This window comes from Orbicella faveolata, unplaced genomic scaffold (assembly GCF_042242905.1).
Source record: "Orbicella faveolata isolate gen_17 unplaced genomic scaffold, um_ofav_v1 contig_27, whole genome shotgun sequence".
In the NCBI taxonomy this organism is placed as follows: domain Eukaryota; kingdom Metazoa; phylum Cnidaria; class Anthozoa; order Scleractinia; family Merulinidae; genus Orbicella; species Orbicella faveolata.
The window spans coordinates 906,934-920,667 of record NW_028301555.1 but is presented as its reverse complement, the minus strand read 5'-3'; the positions used below and the strand labels follow the sequence as shown (position 1 = coordinate 920,667).

The window sequence follows — 13,734 nt, the reverse complement described above, 5'->3', positions numbered from 1 at the left end:
CGGCAACGGCCACTAAAACGCGTCTCGATTGTGCTTCGTGTTTATATGCTAAAATACGGCCTTTTTTAAAAAAAAATAGTTACACCCCCGACTGAAAAAAAAAGGCGTGGTATAGGGGGATTCATGCTGACGTCATTTTTTTTTACATATTTGCTCATTAGCATACGGCTTTGCGCGCAGAAGGAAACATGTTAGATATGAATTGACTCCAGGCAGCTAAAGAGCTGGTGAGTGTATGAAAATACATAGTGAAATGTTAAGCTCCTTGGGTGTATTCAAGGAGATAGTCTTTCAAAAACTCCAAATTAAAGTAGGTGGCAAGAGCGCTAATGAGCTCATACATTCTTTGTAAAATTGCAGTTTTTAAACCTGTTTTGCACAAAAAGTATGCAATAAATCAGGCTCATATTCATTGGCAGAGTTAATCGTATTATGACCTTTTAATATTCAGAACTGACTTATTTGTAGCTCCATCAGAAACTGATTCCATATGCTAATGAGGCAAATATTGTAAACAAGGATTCCCATATTACACGCCTACCTCCCCATAACGGCCACCTCTCTTTTTTTTTTTCCTTTCCCTTCCCCCTCGCCCATTTATCCACCTCACAACTTCTCCCTCAGTAAATTTCCCTCGCCCCAATCCCCCCAGTTACCAAATCCAAGATGGCGGTCTAATACGAAAATGTGTACTCGCGCGCCAATAATTAATACGCCTGCACTTTCCTCTGTCCCCACAGAGAACTTTACTGCTAGCATAGCACAGGAATAAACGTCACCTGTTGATCATGTTAGCTGGATTTTAACCAGTTTTTGATTGGCAACAATTATGACATACTCGACATAAATGGCATCTTGTATTTACTTTATTAGCTTCAGATGATCACGGTACGGAATATTAAATTATTTTCATTCACTACACCATTTGTTTTGGATTCAATTTAAATTTTCCGCCAACGATAACAAACTGCTAAATACTGTACACAAAATAAGTTGAGGTAATCACCCAAGATCTCTGTTAACAAACGTTTGGTGCTAATAAAATCGAATGGACCTTAAGTATCACGGGTTTGGGGGCGATCGTGACGGCTTGGCAACTTGTACGCGGCTTACAAGTTCGCGGAAAAAATATAATAGATATAATGTATGAAAAATTACAACGGTGACTGAACGCTTTCTAGCACAACTACACCCCTCAAATTTAGTTAAAGCAATACTATGCCTCGTACATAGACTTCGCTATTCATAGACTGCTCAGAATTCGATTGTTACCAAATGTTATTCGCCATCGGATTCCCATACATGCACTGTTATTTCTGACGCGTATTGCCTACCCGTCAAGATGGCTTCCAAAAATGATAAGGTTTATGCACTGCGGGATTTTTTGTTGCAAAGTAATGAAAAAGTGCGGTTAATAATCTCGCTCCTTGGCATTTTGTTTTAGATTAGAACCACGATATCACTGGATCATATCCAAATAATTATTAAAGAATATGTTTTATTTAAACTTAAGATCATCTTGTTCATGTGCGCGTTAAGAGTACTACATGTATTATATTTCTTGGAAGAATCAAGGAATTTCCTTGAAATCGAACTAAATTTTGTTTTGACAGTAATTTTTACAGCTGCAACGATTTAAAACTTTTTTTTTTTTGTATTTTATTAGCTTCGTCGTGCTACAATAGAAAAAAGTAAAAGCACACTTGTACGAAAAATCAAATGATCACGGTACCGAATATTATATTATCACTGATTCACCAAACTATTGGTCTTGAATTTCAATTTCATTTTCATATAATCCCTAACAAACTGCTTAATATTGAGCCCAGAATATTGTAAAATAATCGCTTAAGATGTCTGTTGGTTCTTAAATATGCTCGCTTCTCGGCAAACTTTTGGAATAGAACTGAAATATCGATGAAGACGCTTTTTTAAATGAGGATCGTAGCCCAGTGGACTATCCACAGTCTAATCCCGTTGCCAGAGCCCGCGCGTTGTCGGTCAGCGTTTATTTACCGAACGCCCAATCAAAGACTAGGAAATCCTAAAACCGGTTTGAGTATGTCTGCGTTCAATTCAATAATGGTTTCTGAACATGCGCAATAAGAGTAGCCGCTGTGACTAATGCTGGCGCACGTACTGATTTCCCCCGGATTGCTAATCAAAAGATCGCGGGCTCTCGAAACAAGATTCTGCTATTGAAAGTAATGCGAGGACACCCATTATTTCAGCTCCTCCTCTGAATGTGCAAATGGGCAATGATGTCCCTTGGGGCATCCTCCTCTGGCGTGATTCCGACACATTCTGGATTTATATCTGCTGTGGTTGCGAGACTGAAGAGGAAAGAATGTACCTGTGAGACATTGGACTCGTAAATTCTGTCAAGACACAACAAAAGTCACACCTAACCGACCTGGGCCTGGTTGTTCGAAAGCCGGTCAACGCTAAACCAAGATTTAAAGTTAACCGAAGCGCTACGCCGGGATTATAAGTCAACCAAGCGCGAAGCGCGCAAGCCGTAAATCAAAGGGGAAAAACGTGGATCCGTGTTCTGCGGCATTTTGTAATAACTACGCATTTTGTAATACCTTACGCATTTTGTAATAAAAGTTGCAGCATTTTGTAATTACCTGCAGTATTTTGTTTTAAATACAAACGACGCATTTTGTATTAAGTGTTGCAGCATTTTGTAATGAACGTTAGTCTACGCAATTTGTAATAACGCGGTGACGCAAATTGTAATAAGTCTCTTCGCGCGATAATGTCACGAAGCATACAGATTGGCGGGATTCCCTTCAACAATATAGCTTGTCAAATGCTTTTTTTAAGCAGATATCGGGAGCTAAACGACCCACATACTTCTATGTAAATCTATATTTTCAACAAGCATGTGGCATAATTTTAACCCGAAAGGTGTATAAATTTTTGCAAAATAAAATTCTTAATTCCTTAAAAATTTCCTAAATCTTTAGAATGGAGAATGGAATACCACCAGGTGAAATAGTTCCACCCATTGTCACGCAAATGTTGACATTTTATTACTTTCTTTTTCGTGAACCTAACTTGATTCCAAGAATCGGACAAAAATGAGGAAAAAGAACTAATCTAAAAAATCGATCAGTTCTAAAAATGTTTTTGTTGCACGATTTGATACCATTCAAGAAGTTCAACATCTTCTTTTAATAAAGAGAGCTATGTGGAGAGTGCGTTACTGGCACCCCTGCCGCGGAAACCCTGTCACTGCATGAAATGGCAGAATCGAGCAAGCGTAACTCCTGGCATTCCTCATAGCAGACCGCTCAAAATGGTTTTATATGGCGTTTATCTCCTCTGGCTTTGCTGTAGTTTCCAGTTGGTTCAAGCTGGAGAAAAGTAAAAAAGGGCGCGAGAAGCTTTCACGTATGCGATGGATGATGAAACCTACGAAACTCTACTACTGCTTGTCCAGGGAAAGTTTAACGTCCCGGTGAACCAACGGACACGGTTACAGAAGAGTACTGTCGTGCGGTTCTGGAGAAGGAGAGACCTCTTTGCTCTTGGTCCTGAAGAGAGTCCTACCTTATACTTTAATGGAAAGAAAGCTGTGAAAACATCCGATGTATCTAGAATTGTTGGTAAAACATTCAAAGAAACTAAGTCGGGGGGATATAAAAAGCTAAAACATAGAGCCGCAGATAGCTATGCGGGGCTTACTGAACGGCAGATACGACATGTTACTTCGAACAACATCAAGTATCGTATTTACAACGCGGTATTTAAGAACAAAGTCTTACCGAAAGCTGTTAGAGCTAAACATGTACACTCACAGCACCAAATTGATTTGATAGACTTGACCAAGCAACTCAACTCGTCGAGTTTGCTGGTAAGACTTTCCGCTATGTCCTTTCTGCGATGGACGTGTTTAGTCGTTATCTGAGGCTCGCACCACTGGAAACGAAGTCAAGTTGTTGCATTGCAAGGAATCTGCAACAGATATATGAAGAACATGGACCACCAGATCGTCTGGCCCCTCAAGTGGACTGGTATTAGAGGTGAAAGCTTTCTTCAATAGCAATCGTTGGCACAATGCTTGGCTTGTGCTATATGCCCTAGGTTTGGGCTGGTTTCGAATTAAGAAAATTTTCTGGCGAAAGTAAGACATGGAAAGACATGATCATGGACTGCTGTCGTTGTTGTCGCTAGTGTCGTTGTTAAATTTTGCCACACAGCAAATGTGTACATTCAAGTTCTAGTTTATTCATTGACAAAGGAGTCTCACATCATAAGTGATCGTCAAGATAATTTTCATGTAAAATGTAATGATTAATTATTGAGTTAATTAAATATGATAATGTAAAATAAATAGAAATAAAGCTCCTGTTCAAAGTGTTAGCATTGTAATGTAATTTATCCACTTTCGCGTGCATCTACTGTACAAATACCCATGCAGATACTGTACTCATATTCAGTTTTAAAAAATCCTACATTGATATAATAACCGATTTTCCATCAGGTTGGTGTTGAAGGGAATCCAGCCAATCTGTATGCTTCGTGAAATTATCGTGTGAAGAGACTTATTACAATTTGCGTCACCAACGTTATTACAAATTGCGTAGACTAACGTTTATTACAAAATGCTGGAACTCTTATTACAAAATACGTCGTTTTCATTTAATACAAAATACTGCAGGTAATTACAAAATGCTGCAACTTTATTACAAAATGCGTAGTTATTACAAAATGCCGCAGAACAATCCGTAAGTTACAGTCTGCGGACCGAGAACAAGAGGTTACTAAGATATTGAGTATATCTCTACTGTGTGTCTGACGGGTTCTGGAATTATTTCTATTCACAAGGAACGGCTTCAAATTTCTCACGCACGTCGAAAGCAAAACGAGCCAATTTAAATTCGTTGTTCAGTCGTTAACACGTTTTAAAGCACAATTTAAAGTAAAAGAAAGTTTTAAAATTTTACTTGCTGTAAATGTTATTAAAGAGCACTTGGCGGTAAATCACTGTACATTTTGGTAACAGAAACAGCTTTAAATTTTAGCGGGCCGTACAATAGAATACGGCCCGCTAAATTGACCAATCACAGCGCGCGTAGTAACTGAGAGATATAATGAAGTTTAATACTAATAATAATTGGAAATCACTAATTGAAGGAATTTTCCGGAGTTTTAGTTAGAATTCTACCAAAACAATTAGACTATTTGTTATCCATTTCTGTGAGGTTACAGTTGATTCAGCCCTTTGTGAGGGTTAGCCTCGTCAACTATCACCTCATGGAAATCTTGAGCTCATAATATTAAACAGAAGCAAACAGTCAAAACATTCGATAACATTAACCCACCTTTAAAAAATCAACAAGTCCTTGAATCACAGAATACACTGAACTCATAGCTTGTTCTAACTCATTCCACTCTGGGCACGTTGCTTCTGCAGTAGACAACCAAACAAAGGTACATTATCAGGAGCACAGCCAGCTTTTTGTAAAGTTGTTGATCTGGCTAGTGGGCGACACTCTGGATGTCTGGAGGCAAATTTTTCAGATAACACCCTAGAAAATGTTTTCTCCTTAACTTCAGAGTGATGTTATGTGTATTTCAACAGTACTTATATTTCAGAATCTATATTTCAGTTCCAATATTTTAAAATTTCAACAGGCACAAAATGGGCCAATTTTGACTCATTGCTAAATAAGTGCACTACCTCACAAGCAGTGGTTGTATATTGACAGCACCATAGTCCATTCCAGGTGTTCACTTGCCTGGAGGAGGCTAACAGCACCCAAATTTTAACATTATTTTATAGAATTAATTCTAGTTAGCAGAGAATTGTCCAGTACACTAGTTTTCTCTTAAAAATGCTAAATATGTGCGCTTAACTTTAATGGTATAAATATGATTCACAATGATTTAACCCTATTTGATATACCTTTGCAAGAAAAACGATGTTGGTCTGGAGGGGGAGGGGATCCCATATAAAAAGGACGGGGGTGCTCGTACAAAATTTGAACAAGAATCCCTGAGAGGTACCAATATCCTGGTTTTTTGGGTGTGGCTTGAAATTCTTTTCACTCCTAACCCTAAAAGGTACCGTGAAAGCTCCAGCTTTGGACCTTTTGAGGCTGAACACCCTAAGAGCTACCAAAACCTCTTTTTTTTAACCCTTAAAAGGTAGGGTGAGCCCCCCTATTCTTTTTTATGTGAGAGTATCCTTCCCAGGGACGTTAGATAATAATGCCAATAAATGTATTTTCAAGATCGTTTAACTTAGCTCTAGTCACTGTTAATTGCAAGAGGAAAGGTTGAGGGTCAAACCTGTAGAGGCATCAATCTGGGACAGCAATTCAAACTGCTTTTGCATCTGGCAAAGATTGGCAGGATCCCCAGATCTCTGAAGAGAAATGATGAGCTGCTCAATGCTGTCAGAAAACGAGGCTGGTGATTGTAGCTAAAACAGAATGAAATGCAATGGATTAACCATGGTTACTTAGAAATAACACTGAGATAGAACTGCTGGGAATGCAATCCAGGGACTATAAAAAATCAACAAGTCACCAGTTAAGAGTTATCAGATTATCTGCCCAAGTGTGTTAACTGTTTATTATCGTAAACCATCAAAATTTGCAACTAGCCAATGAGAAACCGTGTCTACTGTCCTGATATCCTGCAAAATGAAGGCCTAATTGACAAGATATTTTAGTTTTAATTTTCTTTTTTGATTTTTTTTTTTGATGTGCCAAAATAGAATTACAGTACATTTGATTAATAAATAGCAAAAATTAATTTTGGCTCAGCCAAACTGACCACGATATCAAGGCTTCCTGACACGATGGCTGGATTTAGGTACAACATACCTAACCATACCTTTTTGGTATGCTTCAGGCTTGTTTGATCTTGTCATGGTTATTTTGGCTCTACCAAACTGGCCATGATATCAAGGCTTTTTGACACGATGGCTGAATTTTGGTATGCTTTGGTGGCCTTGGGGGGGGGGGGGGCCTTTTGGTATGCTTTGGAGGCCTGGGGGGGGCACTGCCATATATGGGCTATATAGGTATGAGCCGCTGTGAAGGGTATGGTTTTCAAGCAGTTTACTCTAGGATAGATTTTATCTAGAGTAAGGAAACCAGGAAACGCCGCTCAAAAATATGAAAAAGATCAAATTGGCAAGTTTAAATTTACACAAATCAGCCTCAACAGTGTTGATAGATGGGGGGATTTGGGGAGTTCACTCTAGTATAGGTTTGCAAAATTCAGCTGAACTAGCTCTGGTATAGGCTAAGGGTTCCAGGGTCCCAGCAGCACATCACCACCCAGAAATTCCCAAAACACCCCCCCCCCCCGGGTTGGAGACATGTCAGGCTTGTTTGATCCCGCTATGGTAATTTTGGCTCAACCAAACTTGCTCAAATACAAACCATGTCTCAAGCAAACTCCCCTGAAATGTCATCAAAGCAATTACCAGAAATTAGGTAAATTTAGGTATAAAAATTTTTCTGATTGTCAAAGTCTTATACATTTAGAACTGACACGGATATGGCTGAACTACTGGTAATGCATTTTAGAACTCAGAGGCACATGTACATTATCTAATCCATCAAATGTTTTTGCCCGAATGTGATTAGTCTAAATCAAATGACTGAACGTGCCCCAACTTTCCAAGTGATGAAGGTAATTAAGGTTTAAGTCTGCATACCAGCCAAGTGGCCCATCAGATGAGAGCTTATCCCTGTTTCTGTGAGCAGGAAGTGACTAGGAGTATTTCTACTTCCCCCTGGTTGGGACGCTAGTCTATCCCAGGGTTACCCCCAGCATTAAATTCACCCATACCCACTTATACACCTAGCTGGGTGGAGAGAGGCACTGTGAGAGGAGTGTCTGGCCCAATCTTGAATCCCCAGCCAGGGCTCGAACTTGGACCGCTCGATCCGGAGCAAGCTCACTAACCTTGAGGCCACCAAGTGATATTCCCCAATAATTTTAAAAAAATTAATATTTGCAGGATAATGAACGCATGCAATAGCCTCCATTTGACTTTAAAAATATACTCAGATATTTGTCCTTGGACATATCTGCTCCTTAAAGCTCACAGTTTTTATTGAGCTTCACTCCAAGAAAACTGCTTACTTCTCAGAAAAGCTCTTAATTACCCCAAAGAAACAGAATTTACTAGTAGTTTGAACATTTTGACTGTGTTTACTAGGAAATTTAATTTTAGAATCTATAGTAATAGTTACTCAAATTATACTTGCTGATACTAATCAACAGAAAAAAATCCAGTTTGCAATTTATAGTTGTAAAAGATTTGGTTCCTCTGATATAATTGAGTTTCAAACAGTGCCATGACTCCATTTACAATTCTCTCAACAAAATTGTTACTAGTTCTCAAACCTTGTCAATAATTGACTGCATGTGAGACTTGTGATCTTGGTCACCATACAGCAGTGAGGACCACTGGTCTGGGAAGATGTGCAGACCTGCTTCTGTAGCAATTTTTACTATCTGTGCATCATGCGTCTTCCGCAAACCATCATATGTACGACACTGATACAAAATAAACATAAATTTTTAAAAGAGGACATTATGCTTTACATAAATTGTTAATTGCTACTATTTTTTCTTAATTCATTTGAAAAGTTAAAATAATTGGACAATGGGCTGGAGGTTTCTTAGTGGGCAATCAAAGTCGTGAACCAACTGTCAAAGTCAATTAAGAAACCATGAGTGAGCTGTCTATTGTTTTAGCATTTAATTTAACCCACTGACAAAAAAGTCCTTATTTTATAAGAATTGCACAAATGCAAAGTAAAAGCCATTTGCAAAGATTGACCAGCTTCTCGTACAGTGCATAGATCATTAGATCATGGTCAATGATGTGTAGCCAACACGATGTCAGACTCAGTGTATTTACCTGCTGGTCAGTTAGTTGGTTTTGCTGTACCATTTAATTAATAGACTGCACTTTCTCGGAGTTTAACCCACATGGGATGACAGGAGAACACGAGAAAGGCCCAGTGGGAGGGGGGGGGCTCTCTCATACAACAAGAATGGGGATGCTCATCGCACTTTTAGGGGTTGAAAATGCGGTTTGGTACCTCTCAGGGTGTTCAGTCTCAAAACGTCCACAACAGGAGCTTTCACAGTACCCTTTAGGGTATTGAGCCAAAAAAAAAAAAAGGAGGCAATCTGTTTCATTATAATTGGTACCTCTTAGGGGTGAAAAACATTTCAAGCCACACCCACAAAACAGGATCTTGGTATCTCTTAGGGGAGAAAGGCTTGTAACTCATGAACCATTAAACCAAACCAGTGAATAATGGTAATGAGTGCTTTAATTATCTCTGATCTTGGGATGGTTACTATAACCCACAATGGACTATGCATTGAGTCTTGGCCCAAAAGGGTACCTATTTCAGGTTGGATCTATTCAAAATGAAAACTCAGTGCAGAGCCTTAATCCCACATGCAACTGAGCCCCTGCCCTTTCGGGGATTTTATCCTTAAGAGTCCCGAGAAAGGCTTAATCTCACAATGAAGTAAAAACACTCATACTGTACCTGCTCGTCTAGCTGAAACAGAGCTGATTCATTGTCTTTTCTCTCAACCTGAGAAAAGTCTTAGCATTAACATCGATAATAATACGTTCTTATATTACAAAATGTAGCTCACGCAGATTTAACTAACAAAACTTTTACAGTAAGAGGCATTAACATTAAAATTTTAAATTAATGTCATGATAAACATTTTTTAACTTTAGCAGCCAAGGGCTCAGCTGGCCCACATGTACACGGAATAGTAGATGTGAGTATACTCTTTGAGTAAATAACTCTGCTAACATTTACCACATGACTAAGTTAGTTCAGCAGGGCCAATAACTAAAATCAACCAAACAGATTGCTTCATTGCTGCATTGCTGGTCCAATATTCTCTAAATACAGAACCAGCACTGTCCTGTACATAAATGAATGATCCAGCAGTACTTACTCTTCAGTAAAGATTTTCTAAAATTTTCAGTCATCAAATAAATCTCTTAATTAGTTATTAGCCAAGCTTGTTCAGGACCATACTGGGAGAATATCAGCTGTCAGTCTTTTTTCTCTGACCTGTAATTTGAGGTTACTCAAAAATATCTGGCTCTTGGTCATTAAGCACAGATCTTGAGCTCACTGCACTCGGTCTCTAACCATAACCTCTGGACAAATCATATTTTCCATCCATTCCTGAGCTTCAGTAAGTACATACAGTGTAACTACATCTTTACTATTTTCTCCTAAGCATTCAAAATAGCAGAGTTCAACTTAATTCAGTGATGGAGTAACACAGGGTTTGGACTTCTAACTTAATGATGTTCGAATTCCAGGTTTTCCAAATTAAAAATAATTCCAGGACCCAGAACTCAGACTTTTTGTGTTATAAGTGCTTTTAGAAAAAATGCCTTTTTAAACTCCAGGAGTTTCCAGGAGTAGACGGAAAATAGACCATTTTGAGGAATTTTCCAGGGAAGTGGTAGGAGATTTTACAAATTTCAGAGAGCAGTTAACTTAACATAGTGCCAATCCTGGTTCATTAAGATTATGAATACCTTAAAGCATGATGCCCTGTACAGCAACTGGACTACATGACCAATGCTTGCTTTGGAAGCTTGTGGAAACCGCGATTTCAGCTTCTGGACCACAAACAGAACTAAAACCTTCCTAGACAAAGCCTCTCCACCCTCAAGAGCCAACAAAATTAGTTTTAAAGCTTCTTCTTGCATTGCTGGTCCCAGAAACTGACAACCACGATCCCGCATAGCAGCCCAGAGGTGGGAAGGCAACTTTGACTTGTTTTGATGCAATAACACAAGCTCTGTTACAGTCCTTTCCCCGAGGCTTCTGGCAGCACAAATGGCCCTCACTCGACCATCAGGGACAGCAAGCTGACAATTAACTAGAGACACAAGCTTTCGCTGAATTGGTCTTGAGAGGAGATTGTTTGAAGAACCCTGATTGCAACGATTACTTGTTCTACTAGCTGTCTCATTTGCAGCACCAGTGAAGGGCTTTAACAACAATGCAAGCTTCTCAATACAACGTTTGGATGTTCTGTATTGAGCTGCATTGTGTTGTACACTTTCTATGGGGGGAAGTTCGTCTTCTGTTATTTCCACTCCAACTAGCTGAAGCAAAGCATAGTTAAATGGAAGCTTGGAGAGGTCAGTATCAGTATGAACGTGATCAAATGGACATTGTGTTTTAGACAGCTTTGACAAACAGGAAATGCAAAGCGTGTGTCCACATCCCAAGGTGACTGGTTGCCGATTGCAGTCGTCAAATTGATAGTTACATATACGACACAGGAGAAATTCTGTCCACTGTGAGGTTTGAATGGGCATGACTGATATCAGCTATTTGTCGCTGGATATGCATGTAATTGCCACAAGTCTCCTGGGATAATAAAAATAAACAGAACACTCTTTAAGGATGGTGCGCACTAAATACAAAGGTTTTTGTGCCAGATTAAAGGACCATGTGGGAAAAGCAGCTGACCTTTGCAAGGGCTATTGGAATCCACAAAGAAATGTTGGGGTAGCCACGCATTTTTTTCGAGATAATTAGCCTTGAATCTCAAAAAATGCTGACATCAGCATTTTCTGAGAAAGGAAGGAAAGGATGTTTCTTCACAGATTTCCTTCGAATTCACCTTTACTAACAGAAAAGCTCACACATTTTTAAAGATCTTAAAACTGCATGGTAAATGGTAGCATAAAAATCATTTTTCCTATGTTTTTCATAACAAAATTGTTGCAACAGCCCTTTTAGCATCTCTGACAGCCTTCCTCTGGTTCAGCTGAAATATAGTCTAAATACCTTTTGCTCATAACCAGAAACTAATCACGTGTTGAATAGGCTTGCCACTTCCATTTCATAACATAAAATGTGGGGGTATTACCATGCATTTTTTAAAGTTAATTTGATCTTTTTTGAAAACTTTTACGGTGCCCGTTACATTTTTTCCTGTAACCTCCCCGGTAAGTAAAACATTTGCGTATTTTGCACTTGTTTTGTGCACGCCCTACGCCATCTGCAGGTACATGTTTACAGTTGGATTTCAGTATAATTTTCCACAGAAAACAGCTAGTTTTTCAGCTGGATGACTTTAACAGTTAGTGGTCAGCAATATGCTGCTATTTTGGTATTCTCTCCTGGTTTAAGTATAGGATCATTAAACTTGATTTGGTCACAGTAGGAAAATTTTGCTTTCTTTTAGTCGTGTACTTGGTAGCGTAGTTGACTGCGTCAATGCCAACCCCAGCGCGCATGGCGCTTGAACCATACCTTGCGCGATGTGCAGAAAGTATGCACACTAACAAAAGTAGGCACCGTCCTTAAGATAAATTGTATCATTAAATTGTAAATGCAGTCAAACTTTCGATACGTGTTATTTGTAGTCCATCTCCTAGTAATAAATGTCTTGTGTAAAAGAAAAAGGGTTAGAACTCGCCTACCATAGGACGTCAGTGAAATTGTTTACTTTACAACAATTGATTCATGCTTTAGCGTAAAAGGGTAAAGCTTAAATCAATATTGTTTAACAAAAGAGAAACTAACCATTTGGCATTACATCTTTCATTGAAATTCCTGAACAGACCTGAGACCAATTCCTGAACAAGTCTGAGACCAATTATATATTCTCCTAGTAAACTTAACATGTCGACAAATAAGTAATTCTCAAAAAAAACACAACAGTGATGCTATGGTTATACCACATCTAAACGGTTAGTTTAGCCTGTGAAAATCAAGCGCGCTAGACGAAAAGCTAATATTAATTAGAAAGCACAAATTATGCCCTTAGTTAGACGACGGAACGAAAAATTCCATTTCAAAGTCATCTTTATAAACAATTTGACATGTGGCTTATGGCAAATTATTCTTAGGCATCGTGTGTCGTACTCTGAATCAATAATATAATTTAAATATTTACCTCAGAATAAGCCTTGGTTTCTACTGATAGCTGGTCTCTGGTGACGAGAGAGAGAGAGAAGTCTGGATACGAGGAAGTTCGACAAAGAAGTCTGGTTACGAGGAAGTACTGCAAAGAAGTCTGGGTATGAGGAAGTTCTGCAAAGAAGTCTGGGTACGAGGACGTTCTGCAAAATACAAAAAATTACGCAGTCGGTTTTGGTAAGCATTTCCGCACTGTGATTGCCTCCGGGCCGGATACCATTTCTGGAAGAGAATTTATAGAAACCTGATCCATTGTGGATACTACTATAACATTGAAGGTTAGTATTGCATAAAAGGGTTTTCACTGAGATGAAACTCCAGGAGTGGCCCGCTGAAAAGGAGGGATTTGGAGACAACAAATTGCTGAATTTGGACAAGATGGCGGGTTTGGAGATATTTGGCTGATGAAAGTGTTTAGGACTTTAATTTCTAAATTAACGAAATTGAGGCAGGCAAGTTTTAACTTTAAAGAGGATGATTCGACTTTAAAGAGTTGGCGGGCTTATGAGCCATAAATATGCAAAGAGATTGCGAGTGCAAAATGGGATAAAACGCAATATTGAGTAGGAAAATCATTTATTAATTTTTGCAACTGGAATTAACGGGACATGTACGGGATTTTTAGGCCAAAAATTAACGGGATATGGGAACCCCCTGATGGGGCTTCAATTTAAAATGCAAGGGTCTGCAAATGGTTTAGCTACAGGCCTAGCTAGAGTGATATGATAAGCTAAAGTGCTTATTTTCCCTTTCTTAACTC

The 13,734-nt window shown here is 38.9% G+C and overlaps 1 protein-coding gene across 1 annotated transcript; it reads right to left on the bottom strand.

Annotated features, from left to right (window-relative positions):
- Positions 1-848: 848 nt before the first annotated feature.
- Positions 849-13,117, bottom strand: LOC149107053 (roquin-1-like). The gene is made up of 7 exons (XM_089296725.1): positions 12,952-13,117; positions 10,571-11,414; positions 9,546-9,593; positions 8,380-8,532; positions 6,304-6,436; positions 5,334-5,419; positions 849-2,333 (listed from the first exon to the last, which is right to left on the bottom strand). Exons 2-7 carry the CDS (start codon positions 11,360-11,362, stop codon positions 2,223-2,225), a joined length of 1,323 nt encoding a protein of 440 aa, XP_089152851.1. The 5' UTR covers positions 11,363-11,414; positions 12,952-13,117; the 3' UTR covers positions 849-2,222.
- Positions 13,118-13,734: the final 617 nt, after the last annotated feature.

Bases quoted from the DNA above. Each gene is read 5' to 3' on its own strand.
- LOC149107053 (XM_089296725.1), bottom strand. From the start codon at position 11,362: ATGCCCATTCAAACCTCACAGTGGACAGAATTTCTCCTGTGTCGTATA. The intron at 9,594-10,570 runs GTATTCATAATC...GACTTTTCTCAG, and splicing joins ACAGGGCATCATGCTTTAAG to GTTGAGAGAAAAGACAATGA. The intron at 2,334-5,333 runs GTGGGTTAATGT...TTTCCTCTTCAG, and splicing joins GACTTGTTGATTTTTTAAAG to TCTCGCAACCACAGCAGATA.